Below are 23237 nucleotides of genomic sequence, written 5' to 3'. Positions count from 1 at the left end.
GTTTACATTCAACCTCATGTTGTTTTTTTTTTTTGAATTATAGCAGAAAAATAAAAAGTTATATTTGAAATAATTTGTAACATTCCTAACTTTGATCATATCCCTGCATATTTGATTGTTTTTTACATCCGTCTACAATATTTATCTATTTCATACATTAAATTTGTTCAGTCTTATTATCAAATTGCTGCACATATTTGTCATTGGATTTACATATTTTGTTATTTGAAATGACTAATGACAGTTGTCGTAATGATAATAATAGCAACTAATATTAATGATGATGTGATGTTATCATTGGATATGATAAGAGTCCTTCTAAGCTTGTTGAAAAGAGACTATCATTTCACCTATGATGGCTGTTTCATCAAGAAATCTTTTCCAGGATTCTATTTCATCAACTTGAAATAAGACGTTTTGAAAGTACAAATGTACAATCTAAAGTACAACGTTAATCAGGAATCATTTCCGGAATTGTAGATATGGTAATACGTCAAGTGATAACAGAACCATTCCATATCAAAATCAATGGTAAATGGTTGTATATCGATCAAGAAACATTGGCGAAGCATCCAGGTGGTATTGCAATGACAGCTTATCGTGAAACTGACGCAACTACAGCATTTCATATATTTCATTCTGGTTCTAAATTGGCATATCAAATGATAACGGAAATATCAGCAAATAATGTCGACTATGAACCAACAAAGGAACAGGTCCAATGATCATTAGTTCTTATCGCTTATCAGTTTCGATCATTGATTATTGCTGATCGAAACAAATAATCGTAGTAGATCATCGACAAACTGTTATCATCATGGAGTTTTTAACATTTCAAATTAATCGATAATTCAAAATTTTCAAAAAGGAAGTGTCGAAAACATTATCAGTGTTAAGTGATGAAGTTGTTGGCAATTGGAATTTGGATGAGCAACGTATCGAAACGATTAATCAGAATTTTAATCGTTTCAGAATCAAGGTTACTAATTTTTGTTTATGACACTTATTGAAATTAAAATGATAAATCATTACTTGATTTTTCACAATTTTATTGAAAAGACAAACATTTTGCTTTTTCATTTTATCTTTCAATTTCAAAATTATTCCATTCACATTTTGCATTAAGTAAAAGTTTAATGTTACTAGTATTTGGTATTACAATTAACTGAAGGATTTAGAAATAAAGAGGCAATTATTTGTTTATTAAATTATCATTTTTAAAGTAAATATATTTACGTTGAAGGTTATCTGTGCATGAAAAATCGTGTGATTCTTAAAAAAGTTTGAAAATCAGTTCGTATTTTTTTTTATGATTATTATTACTTTTGTTGTTGTTATTATTATTGTTTACTTATTTTATTATTATTATTACAAGTAGTAGTATAATAATAGTTGTGATACTAGCATTAAGAATAGTAATTAGTATTAGTATAATTAATAATATTAGCATTTATGTTATTATTAATTATTAGTGTTATTATATTATTGTTACTTTTTAGTTTTTATTGCAGAAATTTTGCAAACTTCAGATGCAAAAATTGGGATTTTTCGAAGCAAGTAATGCTTTCTATGTTCGTAAAATATGTGAAGCAATTGGTTTGCTATCATTAGCAATATTTTTCCAACTGCAACAACGATTCATTTTATCAGCACTGATCTTGGGACTTGCTTGGCAACAGTTAGGATGGTTGATTCATGAATATGCCCATCATCAACATTTCAGGGTTATCCATATTTTGTCCAATCATTTCAGTCATTCAATTCGTCATAAAGTTTAAAAAATAAAAAATACATAAATTCCCAAAATGAAAAAAGAAAAAAACTGCAATTTTTAACTAACTTTAAATTATTTATAATATATCATGACGATATATTTTATTAATCTTATAATTGTATGAAAATTTGTAGAGTCATTATTGGAATGATTTAATATCATATATTGTTGGAAATTTACTACAAGGTTTCTCAAGTGGTGGTTGGAAAGAGCAACATAATATGCATCATGCAGCAACAAATGTTATTGGACGTGATGGTGACATTGACTTATTACCATTTTGGGCTATTGTACCATCAGATCTACAAGTAAGTATACTTTACAATATTGCATAATATTTCAAAATTGATTTTTATAATATTCACTCTAAAATAGCATCATTTTTAATTTAGTCTGAAAAATTACATATTGATATGCTCAAATTATTTCTTTGTAATTTGTTCATTTGTTTTTAGCAAATGCAAGGAAGTTGGATATTAAAAATTATACCATATCAGCACATTTATTGGACGATTGCTTTCCCATTTTTACGAATTTCATGGCTTTTGCAATCAATCATTTTTGTTGCAAATATGCCAAATAGTCCTTTTGAGGTTAGTTATTGTTTATTTAAAAATGTTAATATATGAATTAAAATTTAAAAAAAAAAAAGATTTAAGCAAATTATTATCATTATTATTATACCATATCAACACATTACTATTATTATTATTATTATTATTATTATTATTATTACTATTGTTATCATTATCATTGTTATTGCAGATTCATAGAGAAAGGGCAACAGTTGAACGTTTAGCTCTGCTGCTACATTGGTGCATGGTTTTCACTCAACTTTATTACTTACCAACATTTCAAATACGATTAATTTATTTTTTCATATCACAATTATTTGCGGGATTTCTCTTGGCTCACGTTGTTACTTACAATCATTATTCCACACCAAAATTTAGAAGTAAGCAAATTATTAATAAATAAAGTGATGCTATTTTAGCAATCAATGACTTGAAAGTTTATTATAGCATATTTACAGATGATGATCAAATTTTAAAAAGTTACGTCTGTTTGCAACTTTATACCACCAGAAATATGCGACCAGGAATTTTAATTGATTGGTTATGGGGTGGATTAAATTATCAAATTGAACATCATTTATTTCCATCTATGCCAAGACACAATTTAAAAATGGTTAGCCAATTTTTTTTTCTCTTTTTTCTTTCCTGTTCGTTCTTTTTTTTTTTTTTTTTTTTGTTTTATTTTAAGATTCATTGGATAGCTGATTAGGTGCTATATTAGTAAAAAGTATTAAAAAATAATTCAAATTATACAAAAAAAAAAAAATTTCTTTTTTTCAATTTTAGGTAATGCCATTAGTGAAAGAATTTTGCATGGAAAATAATTTACCTTATATGGTAAATGGATATTTTGAAGGATGGCTAATGGAAATTCAACAAATGGCTGCTGTTGCAAAATTAGCTCAACAAATTTGTTATCGAAATTAAAACATATGAGAAATGAAAAATTAAAAATACAAAACAAAAAAAAAAAAAAAAAGAAAGAAAAAGAAGAAAGGAAATAAAGAAGAAATAAATTTTTGTAATGTAAAAATTGACATATGTTATGGTAATAAATTGTGATCATAAAAAATGTTTTGACAAATAATTTTGTTATCATAAATTTTTTATATGCAACTTTTGATGTATTAGTGTGTTAAATAAATCTGTTTACAAAAATTTCCATACTCATTTCAAAAATTTACCAACACATATTTATTGATATTACAACATTTTGCTGAAACAAATATTTGTTATGAAATTTTTTTGTTTAAATATCATGAATGCAATTACACATCGAACTAATTGCATTTTCAATCTTTTTTTGCTTCATGAATTTTTGTAATTTTTAAATTTTAATTAAGAATTTTTTTTTCTTTTTTTTTATTAGAAAGAAAAGAAAAGAAAAAATATAAAAAAAAATATTAAAAATAATTAATCATTTCAATAAAAATTTACAAAAATTTTAAAATTTGAAAACTATTCACAATGGAGCAACAAAGTATACTGACCATATTGATTGATATGTAAAACAATTAATTGACCGATTGAAGAAAATTTTGCTATAGAAATTACAAGACAGTTCGAAGACCAATTTTTGAAAATCAGCCCTCCATATACTACCAGCATTCTCTGTCATCACCATCATTACTATCATTATCACCGTCATCATAATCATCACTATCATCATCATCATCATCAGCATCATCATTACTATCACTATCATTATTATTATTATTATCATTATCGTCGTCATTGTCATCATTGATATCATCTTTTACCCTATCATCCCTCCTCTTTTTTTGTCGAAATGTGCTTCATTCTCTTTCTTTTGACTTTCCGTCTATTTTATTTCATCAAAATTTTTCAATCAAACATTTCTCAATTGATGATTGTGAAATTTCTAAAAAATTTTTCATTAATTTCATTAGAAGAATTAATTATATTATTTATAAATTATATGAATAATTTCTACTTCGTTCTTTTTTATTTCACCTTTTTCTTTTTTTTCTTTTTTCACTTTCGTTTTTTTTGATCTCTTTCTTTCTGTATCACATTCATTATTTTTGCATCTTCATTATAATATCATTTTCCATTTATCATACATATTTTATGCATTATTTAATGTCGTATAGTTTTGTTTTTTCTAATTTAAGCATTTCTCTAATTTAAATTTACTCCTAAATTTTGGAATGATTAGTAAATATGAAATTATAATGTTTAAAATTGAAATATTAATATGCGACACTCCAAATTTCAGTTCAAAAAATTTGTACTAATTTTTTTTTTTAGCTTTTTTTTTTCCAAATTATTGATTTTTATATTTAAAATGTCATTTCCAAATTATAACAGTTATAGTAATGAATGAAATTAAAGTCCAAGAATTGAAACACCTTCGTACAACATTTAAAATTTTTAACCCAAAATTTGAAAAATCTCTTTTTTTTTGGCTATTTTCCAAATGCTTTCAAAAATTTCAGCAGCACTAGCGGAAAATCAAATATTCAAATATAAAAAAAATAAAAAACGGAAAAAAATCCGTTGATCAGTGTATTTAAAAGATAAAATGAAATATTATCAGTGCATTTTTTTTTTCAATTCTTTTCTTTTTTTTCTTTTTTTGCTTGAAAATATCATTGCTCATATTTTTATATTTAAAATGTCATTCATTACTTTCTCCTAGCACTGTTATAATTTTTGGAATAATTTAAATGATAACTGAAACTATTTTGTGCTTTGAATTTTCACTTATAATATTTAAATGTTAATCTACTTTGTTTTGTTTTCCTGTTATTTCTGAATATTTATTGAAATGTTACTTATATTACTTATTGTTATTTATTGATAATTAGTCGTCTTTTTTTTCTTTTTTTTTTTTTTTTTCAAAAATTTCCTTATATAGAAAATAATGGATGAAGATGGTACCGACTTTCGGTTAAAGATTGATGGAAAATGGCTATTAATAACAAGGGATTTCCAAAAGAGACATCCAGGTGGAAGTGTTATCATTCATTACAGGTTTATTTTCAAATAAATTTGTTAGTAATTAATTTTATTTTGAAAAATTATATACAAATTATTTATTGGTTATTCATCCATAATAAAGTGTCATCAATTAATACCCATCATTTTGCTAGCAAATAAATCCATCATTTTTATTAAACTATATGGATTTTTATATCGACAATATTGAAGTTCGATTTGAAAAAAAACTTTGAATCATTGATATTATTAATTAAATTACATTAATGGTGAAAAAATAATATTAAAATATGTCAATTTTTAATTTTCTGCAAAATTTCAGGGATGCTGATGCAACACAAGTTTTTCATGCTTTTCATGAAGGAAGCAAAAGTGCTTATAAGCAGTTGGAATTGCTTAAAAAACGAAATTGTATTGATAATATGAATAGGTTTAATACCAACGATGGTTAGAATTGTTTATTATTATTATTGTTAATAATAATAATTATTATTATATTGTTATTAATTAACGCAAAATCATTACTAAATGGTAAAATTTAGATATTTTTTTTTAATAATACTAAGAGTTAGAATTTTTATTACATTTTACATATAACTCATGTATGATTCTAAATTTCAATAATAATTTCAGATGATAAATGCATCGATGAAATAAATGTATCATCCTATAATCTATCAGAAACAAAGGTATCAAAATTAGCAAATGAAAAAATGAAGAATTTTCATTACCACATAATTTCTTAAAAATAAAATGGTTTTTTTTCGGCGAAAAAAAAGTTAAAAATTATTCTTAATATAATTGTTTTTTTTTTTTTTTTGTTTAGGAAAAGCAAATAGTGAAGAATTTTATTGCCTTACGAGAAGAACTTATAGCTGAAGGTTTATTTGATGTAAATTCAACTTATTACATCTATAAATCTGCGGAAGCATTTGGCTTATTATTATTTGCTTTTATTCTACAATATTTTACATGGTGATTAAATTTTGTTTTTTTTTTTTTTTTTTTTTTTTTTTGTTTTTCTTCTTTTTCTTTAATTTCTATCATATCAATCATTTTTGATTTTCTTATTAAAAATAAAACAGTACGAGTGATGATCATTTATATCTAATCATAATAAAAATTAGCTAAAGGAAAAGGAAAAGGAAAAAAGGGAAGAAAGAAATGATAAATTTTCTTTTTTTTTTTTTTTTTTTGTTTTTAGGTACTTGACATCAGCAATAGTTTTAGCACTTTGTTGGCAACAATTTGGCTGGTTAACACATGATTTTTGTCATCAACAGCCAAGCAAAAATCGTCAAAATAATGATTTGTTATCTTTAATTTTTGGTAATATTGTACAAGGATTTTCGCGTGATTGGTGGAAAGAAAAGCACAATACTCATCATGCAGCAACAAATATTGTTGGACAAGTTAGTTAGTTTATTTATTCATAATTTGTTCCTTTTTTTTTTTTTTTTTTTTAAATAGCTTAAATCTTCTTAATGATATTTTGATAAATGTAAAAAGAATCTTTTTTTTTTTTTTTTTGAATTTCAGGATGGTGATATTGATTTAGCTCCTTTGTTAGCATTTGTTCCAGATGATCTAAAAAAGTACAAAAGTTTATTTGAACAAATCATCTCAAAGGTTAAACAAATAAAATTTCATACATTTTTTCTTTTAAATCATTCTGTTCACTCTTTTTTTTCGTTTTTAGTATTAATCTTTGCAAATCAGACTTTCTTTTCTTTTTGTTGCATTTTACTACTAATAATTTACTAAAGTTTGTTTTTGTTCATTTCAGGTAATTCCTTACCAACATTTATATTTCACATTTATGCTACCTTTCCTACGATTTTCCTGGACAATACAATCTATACTGTTTGTCATTAGTGCACCATACAATCAGTACAAGCAACATGTCATTAATGCTCCTGCTGAACAGGTGGTCATTTTAAATGAAATAGCCAAAGATTTATTTTAAAGGAAAAAGGAAGCAAAGTAATGAGTCATATGCAAACATATTCCAAATGAAAGGAAAAAAAATTTTTTTTTCATTTTGTAAATCTACTAACCCATTCTTTGTTCCTCTGACCACGAACAATTTTTTTTTTTTTGTAGTTATTCAAATTTAAATAATTGTTTGTAATTATCCAGGTTTGCATCTTATTACACTGGTCATGGGTTTTCCTTCAATTATGGCTTCTTCCTACAGGATCAATAAGAATTTTATATTTTGCAATTAGCCAATTGGGCGCTGGATTTTTTATCGCTCATGTTGTTACTTACAGTCACAATTCTGTTACAAAATTTCCTTGTAAGTTTATAAAATACATCATTTATGTCTATTTAAACTGAAATAATATAGTAAATGTAATGAATAAAGAAATATCTGTAATTAAATATGGAAATGTAATTATTATATGTGCGAAGTCATTGATATAAATGAAAATAATAATTGGTTAGTTGTTATCATTTAACTGCTCATTTTATCAAATTAATGCTATCATCATTCACAAGAGATAAAATGTTTTCAGTTATTTCTATTTCAGATCAAAGTCGTTTATTGAATAATTTCCCGTGCCTTCATATACTGACAACTCGCAATATGTTACCATCTCCGATCGTTGATTGGTTTTGGGGTGGCCTCAATTACCAGGTGACTTTTGACTGTGAATTCTTTTCTATGTTTTGCCTAAAATAATAAATTATCAGGTGACATTTAACTGTAAATTCCTTTTCTTTTTAATATACGTTTGCCTAAAATAGTTAGTATTATTACCAAAGAATTTTAGCATGCATTCTGGTAAACATTCCTACATTTCGAGAAATATTTCTCAAAATTTGATAAAAAATATTATATGTTTAAATATTTCAGATTGAGCACCACTTGTTTCCTACAATATCCCGTGCAAATTTACCTCGAGTATCAGTGAAAGTCAAAAAATACTGCGAAATGAACAACCTCCCGTACTTAGTGGATAGTTACTGGACAGGATATAAATTAATTTTAGATCAACTGAGAAGTATTGCCGACTCGGTAAGCAAGATTACATGTCCCAATAGTGAAAACTTATGTGATGGTTAAAAATATCCAGGAATTTTTTATAAAGCATTTCGCAGAAGCATGAAAAAAAAATTTTAATTTTCGTAATACGTCCTACATAACAGTAATCCAAAATTATTTGAGACTTGATAAAAACTATCAAAAATCATGCTACAAGTCTGCAAAATATACAAAAGTATCGTCGAAGGCACGTACTTCTGAATTTTAATTTCTAAAATGCCATAGTGCAGTGAAGTCACTCTAGTGTTTTGAAGGAATTGCCAATTAAGAGCTCATTTTCAAGAGGTCACATGTGCCAAACATGAATGGATGTCCAGTAAAATGCTTCAAAAAAAAATAATAATAAATAAAAAAATAAATAAATAAAAGAAAAAAAATCCAATACATAGGAATTTGCATAGGATTTCCACTCAGCAACTTCAAAGGCTGAAGAAAAAATTGATATAAACACGGATACTTTGGATTAAATACAACATATATCAATAACCTAATGCACTATAGTAACTATTAATTGTCATAAAGCACCAGTACAAACGTATAAATGCAAAACTTATTCCTCAGAACATATAAAAGCAGTAATCAGATAAAAGCAACAGTAAAAGTTCTAAGAAGTATGTATATTTTCGTGTCTTGTATCAAATAATCGAGACGGGTATGAACATCAAAGAAAAGATATGTTCTGCTGATCGATGGTTGAAAGTATTTAATGTTTAATTCCAAATCGCCATAAATCAGATGGATTTTCAACGCTAAGCATCGAAGCTGATAGAGCAAAAATTCCAGGAAGAACTATTGCCGGTGTTGATTTTCTTTGCAATAATGTTATCAATTCAGTAATCAAGAGACCAAAAATACATGCGTAAAAAGATAAGACGAATACTTCACTATCGTACATTTCCGCAAATTTCAATAAAATATTTAGGAAAATCCCTGCAAAATATTGCAATCATAATCAGTTACAATATTCACTCTTTGTTACTTCTTTAGTATATGATATCCTTACAATTTCGTTTAAAGAATAAATTACAACCATCTATTTATTATTATAGATTTCATCAACAACACATTTGAACATACATATATGGTGTGAAGTCATAATAGTTGCATGAAACTATTTCGGAATAGCCAAAAAAAAAAGAATTTGAGAGGTAAAAATTGGTTTTAAATTAGCTCAATCAAAACCTTAAAGTTCAGAAAGAAGCTAAAAATTCACCTGGAACTATAATATCAAGAACTGAAATGCTAGCCGGTCTTTGACTTTTCCCCAATGGAATGATTAACATAAGCGGTGAACGAGAATGTTTCGTCACCACTGCTGGAATTAGAAAACAAAATTTTCAAATCATAAATTAGATTTTCTCATAGGTTTTGTTCTGAAAATTTGAGCGATGTTAAAGCACAATAACAACTTCAAGCCTTGATTACAAGAAAAAACCAACAGAAAAGATCGAAACAGTAGAACCAAAATATATCAAACAAAATCATTCCAAGGAGAAACAAGAAACCAGCGAAATAACTTGCTGTCTGAAAATAATGTCGATATTTGTGCATCGAAAAAAAAAAAAAAAAAAGGTTATTTAATGAAAATTTTATGAATTACCATAAGAAAATAAGATTTCATTCAATTTTCAAGAATTCTGAAAGATCATCAAGTTTTTGTAATATAACATTATGCTAAATGTTAAAGTATAACTTTTTCAAACAGTATCACATTTATTAAATATTTATATCATAAACCTAGATCTCACAAAAACATCACTTCATATCTTACACAACTTCTTTTTTCTTTTTTTAAATTATTTGAACTTACTTCAATACGTGCAATGATAACATAAGATGTTGCAATACCCAACATATCATTAACAACCCATGTCCACTTCACCTCATGAAAAAGTCCTAATAATACAGCGATGACCATTGCTAGTTGCTTCATTCTAGGATGATGGTAGTAAAATAACTGATCTGTAAATTATTTATTTGAACTAAAATGTGTCAAGAAATTTTCAAATTTAAACTATAATCCAATTTAAAATTAAAGTTAAAAAAAGGGAAAAAAACAAGAAGGATTATTGGTAACAAAGGAAATATTTTGGCAACATTTGACATTTAAAGAAAAAATACAACATTAGATCGCTATCAGAATGAAAAACAAATCATACATTCACTCGTTATCATAAATCTTATATTCATTCATTAAAAGATGGATCTTACTAAATGCTCAATCTTTTCAGCAACAATCGCTTGAAACAAAATTTAAAATTTTGCACTTTCATTTCTTTTTTTTTTTTGATATAATCCGTATAAAAAAAATTTGACAAAAGTCTTCAAAACAAAAAACAAAAGATAAAATGCCCCTTAAGTTTATAAGAATTCTTCAAGATTCATTTTTCTCCAGATTTTGGAACATGAAATATCAAAAAATTTTAAGACTCAACGGAATTCCACATTATAGCATTCATTACGAATGCAAAGTTAAAAATATTTTGAAGATGTGGTTTTATTCTGAATCCGCAGAACTATTCAAGTTTATCTATCCTACATTTATATCTTCGAAATGAAGATGCAAACAAAACCAAGGATAGAAAGATTTAAAAAAAAAAAAAACAACAAAAGTAAGACATATACTCTTTAACAACAGGACAATTTACATCCTATTTATTATGTCTTATTTACGGTATAGAAATAAAATATGGAATTAAGGATAACCGCATTCTGCTTCAATGTAAAACTTATTGATTAGAGAATTAAACTCTTAAATGTATATTAAATCAGTGCTAGAACTCACAGAATTTATTATCGAATATTTCAACCACTGTGATTTGTACAGCAATAACACCGAACCAGATTGGTATATGGATAGAAATAAGCTGACCAAATATGTTCAAAACGGATCGCTTTGATATGTTAATTGATGAAAAATGCATAACTGTTACCATCTCATTCATTGCTGGCAAGGAAGTGACCTGAACAGAATGTCGATAGAACGTTGAAAATTTTTCATTTAAAATTTCATTCAATAATTCATCCGATAAATTTCACAAACAAACCTTGCCCATCTTTTTGTATATTTGAGATCGCTTACGTTCAACATCCAGTTCATGATCGCTTAAGATAGAAGATTTCCTTTGCAATGATGCTGTCCGATTAGATGGATTTTCTTGATCAATTCTACCAGTAGATTCTGTTTCAGCAATATTTTCACTTACTTCTTTGCTTTCTTTAAAACAGAAAGTAAAAAGAAAAATAATAAAATTAAGAGAAAAAAAAGAAAAAAAAATCAAAATAAAAAATAAAGTAAAAAAATCACTAACCTTGAATTAACTGCTTCGAAATATTCTTAAGTGAAGAGGTTGAAAGAATTTCATCACTAATCAAATATTCTTCTGAATTTGAACCATCCACACTTTCCATCTTTTTCGGCAAATCTTCACTTTGTTTTGTCTTCATCTCTTTCTCATTTCCATCAATAAAAAAAGTCACTGTTACTACATGCAATAAAATAATGGGAATCATGTAACAAATTTCTGTAATCATTATCACACTCAGTTCAATGTAAACAATAAATTCAATATAAAAAACACCGAAATTCATACTATATTAAGTTAAATCTCAGTATTGAAGAAACACTCTTTATCAACTTTCCTGTTAATAAAATTAAAACTTTGTAAAATTTATCGAATCCAACAATAAAAAAATAACTTTAATGCTTAATGTTTCATAAAAGAGAGAAAAAATTTACTGCCTGCAACAACTGATTCTGAAATACTATCCAATTTTATAGGCATTTTTCTTGTTAACTGACGTGATACACTTGATGTTCGTGACTGAAATCACTGTTGCTTACAATCAATACCTAAGTGGTAATTTGAATAAAAATAAGATTGAAAAAAAAAAAAAAGAAAAAAAGAAAACCAGTACATTTAAAATGAATCAATGAAAAACTTACTTGAGGCAGTTTTTGCTCCGTTCTTTCTTCCATATCATTCTTACCAGACAGTTTTAAACTATAATGTAAGATAATTAATAAAACTGACAATACTACTGGGACAGCAACTGCACCTGCATCTTCCAGGAATATGATTCTTTTTGCATCACGCTGAAATAAATTTTAAAATCAGAAATTAAAATTTTCAAATCCGATTTAAAAATCTTACTAGAATTCTAAAAACATACATATTTAATGCAAGATAAGGATTAAAATTTTGAACCTCAAAAAAATAGATGGAATAGGATCGTCGACATCCGGTATAAATAATAACTGATGCAATCAGGATTACCATATTCCAAACCGTAAGTAAGATATAATCCATAATTGTTCGGAAAAGAGCTAAAATTTTGTAAGCTAAAATTTTTAACCATATAATATCTTTTTATTTATTCAACATAATCCAATTCCTCTCCGTTTGTTCGTTTTATGAATGATTTTTGGGAACTATTTGGAAGATGAAAAGTTTCCAATATTTCAATTATAAATATCATTTGAGAGGATCAAATAAAGAATCGTTTATTATACCATAAAATATAACACGAAAATTTTCTTAAATAAGAAATCCAAAAATACATTTCATATCTACATTATTAATTTAAATTAACTTCAAATTTAAGTTAAAAATTAACACATAAAAAGATTAAAGATTAAAGGATGAAATAACACAACGGATAAATGAGATGAAATTTCGACGATAACAAATTGAAGAAACGAAGAGAACATAGGATGGGGAATGATATCAAACAGCATCATATCTAACATCTTTGAACAAAATCTTCCATTAATTTTAAATCAAAGTTCAAAATGAACGGATAAAATCGCTAACGTCATTAGACAATAACGCCACAACGATTATACTGATCACATGATGGCGCATATATTTTCACTCGTACACTCTTGACTGACATAAATAATTGCGCTCCTATATACATACGCAAACATAACACAACACATACAAACAAACAACACACACACACACATGCACACACAATTTGTTATAGCTATACTAGGTACGAAATTGTAAGTTAGAAATGCATGACCGCATGCACTGCAAGCATTTCTAATTGCATGAATTTCTAAATTCTCGGTATAAATGAATGATGATGAAAAGGAAAATTAATGCATAGTTATTGCAAAAAATGTTATACATTTATGCATGCATTCTTCCATTAAATCAATGATATTATAGAAGAAGGATAATTTTTACTTGGTGTAAGAAATGATCGCATTTTATTATTTTAAAATTAAAAAGAAAAAAATTTAAAGCTTTACTCATCATTATATTTATAAAAAATTTATTACAAAAAACCAATACGTTATTTAAATTATAGCAAGGTAAAACTAATTAATTAATTGATTAATATGAATTATTCGGTCTATATTAAAACAAAGCAAGAGTGTCTTTTTTAGTCTTCTTTTTATCTTAATTTTTTTGTTGAAAAAATTACAAATGAAATTATAAGTGATAAAAACAACAATAATTTTAGCTAAATGTGCATAGAATATCATCACATAATATAATACAAATAAATAAATGAATCATTTCCAATGGAATAATTGAATTTTTGCGCTTCTTTCCCTATAAAATATCACCTATTATAAATTTGCATTAAAATTTCAATTCAATTTAGTCATGGATAAAAAAAATATTCCATTTACATATATTTTTATGTATAAACATTTCCGGGTTTATTACGACGAACCATTATACCTTTGATATTTATTTGCCACAAAACAAATTGATAGAGAGAGAAAGAGAAGGAAAGAAGAGAAAAAAGAAAAAGAGAGAGTAAAGCTGTTATTTCAAATGTAAAAAAAAATTTCAATCATTTTTATTATTTCGAATTTATCTTTGTTCTTCTTTCATTAAATGATTATCAATTGTGAAATTATTTATTCTTTTATTCTTCTTCTTTCTTTCTTTCTCTCCACCTACTTTTTTATTTTTATAAAAAAAGTGATAATGTTAGAATTATTAAATTATTAAGTATGAGAATAAAATGAAGAAACAATAATTTTTTCCCCTCTTTTTTCAATTTTAATATCTTTTTCTTTTCTTTTCTTTTCTTTCTTTTTTTTTTTGTCGATACACAACAAATTACCAATAAAAATAAATCGATAGTGTGTAAGAGTAGATTCAAAAAGGAGAGAGAATAGAAATGTGAAATTTAAAAAGAAGCATAGTAAAATTGGACAAACAAGGAAAAAAGAAAGGAAATATATGGCTTAGGCTTACATTTAGACTTAGGCTCATATATAGTAAGCCTATAAGTATCAAAATTAAACCTTTTTCATTCCAACTCATATTTCAAAAAAAAAAAAAATTTTTTTTTTTTTTTTTCACATTTAATATGCTTCATTTTCCTCTTCCTTTGATTACTAAAATACTGTTAGTCTCAAATGAGTTTAGATTTTTTTAGATGAGTTTAGATTTTTCTTTAGATAAATTAATATGATTTTAGTACCAATATTATGTCATTCGTTACTTTACTAAAAATAATTAGTGGTAAAAACTTTTTCTTTAGTTTTATTTGAATTATTTTGCTGCTTTTTTTTGATGTTTTATTACCACTTAAAGTAGCTTTTTTTTGAAGTTTCGTTACCTCCTAAAGTAGCTTTTTTTTTTTGCTCTTCTTTAAAATACGTATTCGTGAAATACGAACAAGTATTTTAAATAAAATAATAAATGAGATTTGAAATTACAAAGTAAAATTACGCCTGTTGTTTGTTATTACAAATACACACACATACACATACACAGAGACAGACACAGACATACACATTAAAAAAAAAAAAAGATATATTGTTGATGAAAATTTTTTGAAATCATTGAAAATAAATGGTTGCCTTCGTTTCTTCTTACAAAACATTGAAAAATTTTGAAAATATATGTTACATGCCTTATGTATTTAATGTATATGAAAAAAATTATAACATTAAAACTAAAAATTATAAAAAAATAAAATAAAATTCCAAATTATCATTACAATCATTTTGCATGGTGTAAAAAAATAAAATTAGTTGTAAAATTATTATTTTTCTCTCCTTATTTTCATTAGCATTCTAAATTTCCAACATTACTTAAAGTCAATTAAAGTATTATAAAATGAAAAATTAGAAAAAAAAATAACGCATTCGCAATATGCCTCCAAACCTACACCAAGAGACTTTTGCGTTGTTTATTATTAATATCATTCGTTGTAATTATGTGTATGTGTGATTGTTAGTTTCATCATTGTCATCCTTATCATATCGCTTAATCTTATCACTTCTCAATTCGTCTAAAAATGGTAGTACTTTTTTCTATTGATATACATGTATTATTAATGTTATTATTATAAAATAATAGTATTCATATGAATCTTTTCAATTGCTAACGAAATAATGCTAATCATCTTAAATTTTATTATTATTAAAGAAATTAATGAAAATATGACTATGTTTTCATTAATTTTAATGCTCTAATTGTTATTTATATTCTAGTATAATTGCTTTAAACTGGGAATTTTTTTATTTGAAATATGCATCGAAAAAAACGAAAAAGGGATAAGTTTTTTTTTTTTTCTGGTGAATAAATAAATTGAATTGAAATTTGAAGTTGTGAATCGTGAACTAATTAGTATAATCTAATAAGTAAAGGATGTTTTCAGAAATAACAGTTTAATAATTGCTCTTCGTCAGAGCAAAGTGAGGATTTTCCTGTATCAGTTTCGGAATGGTTATATTGCATATATGCCTGAAGCATCCGATTTGGCTGTTATCTACCACAACTCTTATTTATTTATTGGATAGAAATTCGTTATCTATTTTTCTTCTTTGCTTCAAATAATTTAAAGATGTCACATCGTTTTGCAATACGAATCGCTCATCGAGATGTCGCTTCGGAACCGTACAGCGTCACCGTGGAATCTCAAAAGACGAGAAAAATGTTATTGTTTCAATCTTCGGCGGTTGCGACAATCTGTATGGCCTTCCATATTTTGAAAATTTTATATTAAAGTTGATTTCAGCAAACAGTAGGTTTGTCGATAATTGTAAAAATATGTGAACTCAGTAAATTATTAAAACTTCCAAAAGTTGAGTTATCCTCTCTTCCTTTGTCGTGAAAGATTTGATAATTTAATTTATTATTTTGGAGGAGATTGTTGATCGCAGCGAGTAAATATATGGGGTAACAGAGGATTATAATAATTCCTTTATTAACAGAAGCAATAGTACAATAGCCTGATAGAAAACAATTGAAATTGAACTCTCCTGGTTCTTGGTATTTGTTATTTCCCAATCTTTCTTTTTTTTTTTTCTAAATCCTTGGATTTGGATACAAAAAGAGTAAGAGGCTTTTAAAGCAGTAATTCTTTAAAAGCTCTCAGCTTTTTCGAAATTCATATTCTAATCTGATGTTTCTAGCAAATGTTGAGTCAGTGTCAGAATTAAGGAAGAACTATACGAAACTTATGGATGCCAGAGGTTTGCTGGGTGTGCTACGAACAGGTCAAGGTTCCTTTTCTGTTCTTTCTTACTTCATCTTAAAACTGTGTTGGATTTGGCTGTTTCCGGAAATTTACTCAACATTTCAACTGAAATCTAAGTAGTGTAGTGTCATATGAGTATGAGCTTCTGTAGCAAAGATAAAGCTTCAGATGATGCTCACCTGTTAGCAGTTACTGAAGATGAAAGTGTTGGTGAATTGCGCAACTGTAAAATTTATCGAATTTGGGGTGTAAATGCGATATCACTCAAACGACCTACTACATCATATCCAACGGATCCACGTATAAATGATGTAAGCTATAAAATTAGTTTTAATTGCAGCCAGTTGAAATCATTTCAGTTTTTTAGAGTCAGCTATGGTAGATTAAGATTTAAAGATCATCATCTGAATTTTGAAGCAGCTATGACTGCTATCCGAAAAATTGTTTTAATTTTCAGAATGACGGGTAGTATTAGGTTATTTTCTTTTTTACTCCGCTCTCGGCCGTCCTAAAGTTACGGTATAAAGTTTGTATTCTCTTTATATCTGGACTTTAATTCATTACAGGTCTTGCGTCTGTTTTCATCGGGCAGTTTTTATTACGCTTCTCAGGACGACGCCAGTCGGTGTATTGATTTAACCGTCAGATCTCATAAGTGCTCAAACTCTTCGGACGGTGACAACCGTTTCTTTTGGTTAGTCTTAGATCATAACTTGTTACTTAAATAATAATCATTTCTGCAATCACGAGAATTAGCTATTCAGGAATAAACATCTACATTACCCGTTGAAACGATACAAGATTGATACAAATGAATGGCTATTTCGGATAATTTGTGGAGCGGTCGTCATATGTCAAGTATATGTGGGTCAGCAAAGAGCTACTGTCGCATTAATTTCTCGTTTAAGTTGTGAACGAGTTGGAACACGTTTCAACGTACGTGGTGTAGATGATGATGGTCACGTGGCTAATTTTGTTGAAACTGAGCAGGTATTTCTGAAATTTATGAGTGTTCTGGTTGGATAGCTATTTCATATTAACTGAAATTTTTGTTTTTGGTATAGAGTTTTATGGTTTCTTTTTTCTTACAGATTATTACTTTGGGTACCGAGGAGATCTCATTTGTTCAAATAAGAGGATCTGTTCCTCTGTTTTGGGAACAACCGGGTATTAATGTTGGTTCACATAAAGTAAAACTAAGAGCTTTTGAAGCTTCTTCTCCCGCATTTAACAGGTTCGTTATGTAGGAAAACATAATAGATAATTATTGGATTCAGATCTCAGAATTTCGAGACTTCCATTATTCATTTTTCAGACATTTTCGTGCACTGAAGGAAGAGTATGGTGAAGTAACTGCTGTAAATCTTCTCGGTTCAAAAGAAGGCGAAATGTTATTGTCAAAGGCATATGAAGTTTGTTTTATTGTGATATATAGTTACTAGTAATTTTTGTTTTTTCCGTAGCTTACACTGCACTACAAAAAATATATTGTTGTAAAAAATTATAAAAATTCATAGAATGAAAGCACTATGCTTTATCTAACTACTAAATTAAGAAATCCAAAATAAATGATGTTGTAAACTGCTTTTTATATTTTGTTTCTACTACTATATTTTCAGGCGCATTATAAGAATTCACATTGTGTTGCTGGTTACATTACTTTTGATTATCATGAAGAAAAAAGGAACTGTATGAAATTAATGGATAAACTGAAACCAAAAATTCTAGAGTGCATGTTTTACAGACAGCGAGACGGAAATGTTTTATGGTTTGTTTTAATTTCTGTTATTTGTTTAGTAAAACTAACTAATGTTCGTTAACTTCTTTATGTTCTTTTTTTGGCTTTCTGTTTCATTAATGTTTTACTACGAACGTAAATTTTGTCGGAGACAACTAAAATTCATTTTCGTTCTTGACTATTGGTTCATTAACTAAAGATGTTGTCATGTAGAGCAATTATGATTCTTCCTATCAGTTGTGATACGGATGCTATGTATTTTAATCTGTTGGTCAAAATAACAAACTGCAAGTCTACTGCTTTCCTATTATTTTTTTGGAAAATGAAGTTGAATGAGACAGTTATTCATTCCTTTGTTGTAATTAATCCCATAAATTCACATTTAGTAACCAAAATGGTGTCATTCGAGTAAATTGCCTCGATTGTTTGGATAGAACTAATGCGATCCAGACTCTTATAGGATTCCAGGTAATTCGAAATCTTCTTTCACTTTTCATAGCTTTACTGCTATCGAGATTGTAACAGGAATAAAAATTTCAGGTGTTAGTTCTGCAGTTGGAAAGTCTTGAAGTTGACAAAAAATATTTTTCGCGCTTTGAAGAACATTTAAAAGATATATGGCAGCGCAATGGTGATTCATGTAGTGTGATTTATGCTGGAACCGGTGCATTGGAAGGGAAAAGTAAAGTAAGTGATTTTCAGTATTGACGTTAAGTAAAGTAAGTGATTTTCAGTATTGACGTTATTCTTTTAAAAAAAAAAGTTACATGATTTGTTTAATTATGGTAATTTGTGAATGTTGCAAAAATTAAATGCAAAAAATTCCGTATATAGATGAAAGATGCAAAAAGAACATTGGTAAGAGCAATTCAAAACAATTTTTTGGATGCATCGAAGCAAGAAGCATTCGAATTTCTTCTTCATGGAACATTTATTTGTGATAATTCTTATAGCGAACTGATCCGTACTGTGCCACGTGATATTCTATTAGGTAAGTCTTGAAAAGAAGTGAAAAGAAAAAAAACATGTTTTTTGTTTACTATTTTGTATGTATAAAAAGCATGTAATTTGAGAATGTTTGTTTATATGCAATTAATATATTTTAGAATGTCCATCAGTAGTGAAAGATTTAGTGGAGCGAAAGATGGAAATGGTTGAAAACGTTCCATTGACCATTTGGGTAGGGACTTGGAACGTAAATGGTGGCAAAAATTTCTCTGATATTGCTTTTCGTAATCAAACAAATTTGGCAGATTGGTTATTTCCACAACATTTTCCTGGTACATGAATTTATGAATATTTTTGAAGAATAAAAGATTCTCACTGCCATTGAATTTTATTCTAGAAAGAATATAGTTGTGAGATTATATCGATATTCTGGATCGATGGATGGATGGGATAATACAAGGACTTATTTATTCACTCTCACTATTAAATTTTACAGTATTGAGTTGTTTTTTTTTTTTGTCCAGTTTACCTATCACTTGTAATTTAACCTTTAGGATTAAGCGGGGATAATTCTACTACGCCAGATATATATGTTATTGGCTTGGAAGAAATCATAGATTTGAATGCTTCAAATATAGTCAGTGCTAGGCAAGTTGTTCCTTTTTTTTTTTTTCTTATCACAAGAGGTTACCCATGTAGAAAGATGATATTTGCTATGATGATTAATTTCTGGTTCTATCTAGTAATTTAGTTGTTAACTATTATTATGGTGTTGATGTAATCATCATTTCATTAACTTATAATTCATTTAAAATCTGTTGTTGATTCTTATTGTACGAGTTATTTTTTAGTACAACAAATCAGCGTGCATGGGCGCTTGGTTTGCGTGAAGCATTATCAAAACGGAACAAATATATATTGTTAGGATGTGAACAACTTGTTGGTGTATGCATTTTTGTATTTATCAAACCTTCACTTGCTACTGCGGTGCGTGATATGTCTATAAATAGTGTTAAAACAGGTTTGCTTGTTTTTTCGCTTTTTTCGCTGCAATATTCCGTTCATTCCTTGTAAATGATTTAAAAACTAATGTAAGCTAAAGTTTCACTTGGAATTGATATGAAATGCCAGTTTTGTAGACCAGAAAGAAACTTACGTGACATGCATGTTTCTACATTTAATTGTCAAATTGAGCGATGAATTTTACAAATTTTATTTTTTTCATAGGTATGGGCGGTGCAACAGGGAATAAAGGTTCGGTGGCAATGAGTTTAACCATATATTCCACGACATTTTGTTTTGTCTGTTCACATTTCGCTGCTGGCCAAAATGAAATTCGTGATCGTAATGAGGACTATATGAACACACTTAGAAAAATTAAATTTTCTCAGGTAGTTAATTTTTTGGCTTTTCATTGGTAAAAGTGTATTTTTGTGATTTTGGATATCAGGATGGAAGAATGACAAAAGTTAAGTGGTGCAGAAATATGGCGAGGCATTTATTGTATATGTTGCAGATATTAACGTGTTGTCAGATTTAATGACGGCTTAGCTTAAATAAAAATCGCTCAATCGTTGACAAATAAGCTTTTTGCCATCCTGGAAATTATAACCGAACAAACTACTAGCACCTTATCTTGATTTATAATGGATTCAAGTTAGAAAAGGTAGTCGGAGATATCTCATATTAGCAGTCAATGTCTGAGCATGCTTATTTTATGTTGGAATTTTAGGGTCGTAGCATTTTGTCACATATTGTTGTATTCTGGCTAGGCGATTTCAATTACCGATTAGTGTTGTCACGTAATGAAGCTGAAGCAGCAATAAAATCTGGAAATATAACGGAATTGTCTCGTTATGATCAGCTTTCTCAGCAAAAAGCCTTGGGCGAGGTATGTATTTAGTATTGCTTGTTTGTAGTCAGATTTTGAATATTTCTAAAATTTTGACATTATTTATAAATGTATTTATAAATTAATAATTTGTGATTGGGATTACTTTTACAGATTTTCAAAGATTTCAAGGAGGGACCGTTAACTTTTGCCCCAACCTATAAATACGACACCTTTACTGACGATTATGACACATCAGAAAAATGTCGTGTTCCTGCCTGGACAGATCGAATTCTTTGGAGCGAAACAAACGGAGAAAAGATTGTGCATTTGTTAAAGTATTACATTTTTTGAGTTTTTTTAATTTGCTGAAATATTCTGTTATGATTTTTTTCTCACCAGAGCGTGTGTTGATTTTGTCAAAATAGTAAAACTTATTTTAGTTATGATCGGATAGAACTGAAGACTTCGGATCATAGACCGGTTTGTGCTTTATTTCGTGTCGACACCTTTAAAATCAACCTTTCACGGTTTGAATTGGTTTTCAGAGACGTGATCAGGTGTGCTTTCGCGATTTCAAAATTGATGTGTTGTTCTTAAGTGATTTTAAATATATTCATGTCTTCCTTAAATGATTTTAAATGAATTTATTTTATGTTACTTCTTTATCTTTTAACATCTAAAGACAAATTTATAGCTACGAAATTGTAAAGAATGTTTATCTTTTGACATTTGTTAGTAACTTTTCTGTTTGGGATTCTGTGTAAATAATTTTTGTAGTTCAATGGGTCCTCTGGATGGAACCGTGCTTGTATCAATGTGCAATCATGATAGTTTCCCTGTGGAACTGCGTCTTCCTGTTATCGGAAAACTTGATCAACTCGGAATATCGCCTTCCATTAGCAAGCTCGTTTTACTACTTTTCTTAACTCCGATTTAAATAATACCTTGCAGTCATAAAATAAATTTATAAGTTTGTTTCTTATAATGAAACTGAAAAGTTTTTAGAACTTGTAATTCAAATTACTTTTAGAATCGAGACTGGTATACTGTGGTTAATTTTCAATAGTTCTGATATAGCCTTGGCAGCCTTGAGTTTGGATGGAGTAAAGATAGGAAATTCTGTCTTAAGTGTTCAGTTGTTAACTCCGAATTGGGCTGAACTGGAATATGCCGAAATGAATAATGTGTTGCGAAATGTAAACGAAGATATGAACATGGAATGTATTGAACTAAGAAATGCGGATAATTTCGAGATTAATGGTAATTTTTAAATTTCAAACTTATGTTAATTGGTTCCTAACTTGTTAATCGACTAAAAATTGTGTTAAATAAAATATTGGAATAAAGTCAGCTGAGTTCTCTATTTTTAACGGAATCTCATTCAAATTGTTAAATTGTTCAGATGAGGACGATTTGTCAATGAAAGGTGGATCGAGTGATCGAATGTCTAAACTAAGATGTAATTCTCCAGTGGATCGCAGTGAAATAGATCTCTGTCAACTTAATTTGCCGAATGTGGCTCCCAGGTCGGCATCATCACCTTTATTAAATGATATGCAAATGTATCCTTCAACAAATGACCATATTGCAAATGTAAATGTTCAATCAGCACAGCAATCAGCACCATCAGTATCACTTCCAGAGCCTATTGAAGTTAGCATAACTGTATGCGCTCCGCCACCCGTACCACCGCGGAAGGAATCAGGCTGCAGATGATTTTTCCTTGCTTAAGTTATTAATAAACACAAAATTTTTGGTCAGAATCGGAAGTTTGACTGTGCAGCCATCTAATGTTATAAAAAATGAAGTGTAAATTTAGTACTTCAAATCATGTAATTTCAGTACACTTTCAGCACTTTTTTGCTTTTCGGTTTCCATGGATAAGATCAAATACTTCC

The 23237-nt window shown here is 27.8% G+C and overlaps 4 protein-coding genes and 1 non-coding gene across 5 annotated transcripts; 3 read left to right on the top strand and 2 right to left on the bottom strand.

Annotated features, from left to right (window-relative positions):
• Positions 1-482: 482 nt before the first annotated feature.
• Bma-fat-4 (Uncharacterized protein) lies at positions 483-3276 on the top strand (the record flags this gene model as incomplete). Its single annotated transcript, XM_043073295.1, has 8 exons — positions 483-716; positions 869-979; positions 1530-1724; positions 1909-2082; positions 2230-2367; positions 2540-2729; positions 2808-2962; positions 3136-3276. The coding sequence occupies 8 exons, from the start codon at positions 483-485 to the stop codon at positions 3274-3276; spliced, it is 1338 nt and encodes a 445-aa protein (XP_042929229.1).
• A 792-nt stretch (positions 3277-4068) lies between these two features.
• Bm16741 lies at positions 4069-4118 on the bottom strand. Its single transcript, XR_006228078.1, has one exon. It is a non-coding gene; the product is annotated as a small nucleolar RNA Bm16741 (small nucleolar RNA).
• A 1118-nt stretch (positions 4119-5236) lies between these two features.
• On the top strand, positions 5237-8380 carry Bma-fat-3 (Delta5 fatty acid desaturase, putative; the record flags this gene model as incomplete). The annotated part of the gene is made up of 10 exons (XM_043073294.1): positions 5237-5346; positions 5633-5757; positions 5944-5999; positions 6137-6285; positions 6515-6722; positions 6850-6939; positions 7097-7237; positions 7450-7609; positions 7845-7951; positions 8171-8380. 10 exons carry the CDS (start codon positions 5237-5239, stop codon positions 8378-8380), a joined length of 1356 nt encoding a protein of 451 aa, XP_042929228.1.
• A 682-nt stretch (positions 8381-9062) lies between these two features.
• Bma-imp-3 (signal peptide peptidase family protein) lies at positions 9063-12669 on the bottom strand (the record flags this gene model as incomplete). The annotated part of the gene is made up of 10 exons (XM_001891904.2): positions 9063-9289; positions 9573-9674; positions 9799-9883; positions 10170-10321; positions 11145-11322; positions 11407-11576; positions 11671-11844; positions 12099-12183; positions 12306-12455; positions 12568-12669. The coding sequence occupies 10 exons, from the start codon at positions 12667-12669 to the stop codon at positions 9063-9065; spliced, it is 1425 nt and encodes a 474-aa protein (XP_001891939.2).
• Positions 12670-16183: 3514 nt separating this feature from the next.
• Bma-unc-26 (Endonuclease/Exonuclease/phosphatase family protein) lies at positions 16184-23055 on the top strand (the record flags this gene model as incomplete). Its single annotated transcript, XM_043073293.1, has 21 exons — positions 16184-16310; positions 16755-16844; positions 16988-17130; positions 17386-17513; positions 17584-17809; positions 17911-18053; positions 18135-18231; positions 18439-18587; positions 18944-19025; positions 19098-19244; positions 19392-19548; positions 19664-19837; positions 20060-20153; positions 20357-20526; positions 20733-20896; positions 21238-21396; positions 21511-21674; positions 21780-21896; positions 22117-22242; positions 22370-22599; positions 22742-23055. 21 exons carry the CDS (start codon positions 16184-16186, stop codon positions 23053-23055), a joined length of 3201 nt encoding a protein of 1066 aa, XP_042929227.1.
• Positions 23056-23237: the final 182 nt, after the last annotated feature.

Source organism: Brugia malayi (genome assembly GCF_000002995.4).
Source record: "Brugia malayi strain FR3 genome assembly, contig: Bm_v4_ChrX_scaffold_001, whole genome shotgun sequence".
Taxonomy (NCBI): Eukaryota; Metazoa; Nematoda; class Chromadorea; order Rhabditida; family Onchocercidae; genus Brugia; species Brugia malayi.
Note: the sequence above shows the minus strand (reverse complement) of the source record. Positions and strands in the feature narration are given on the sequence as shown.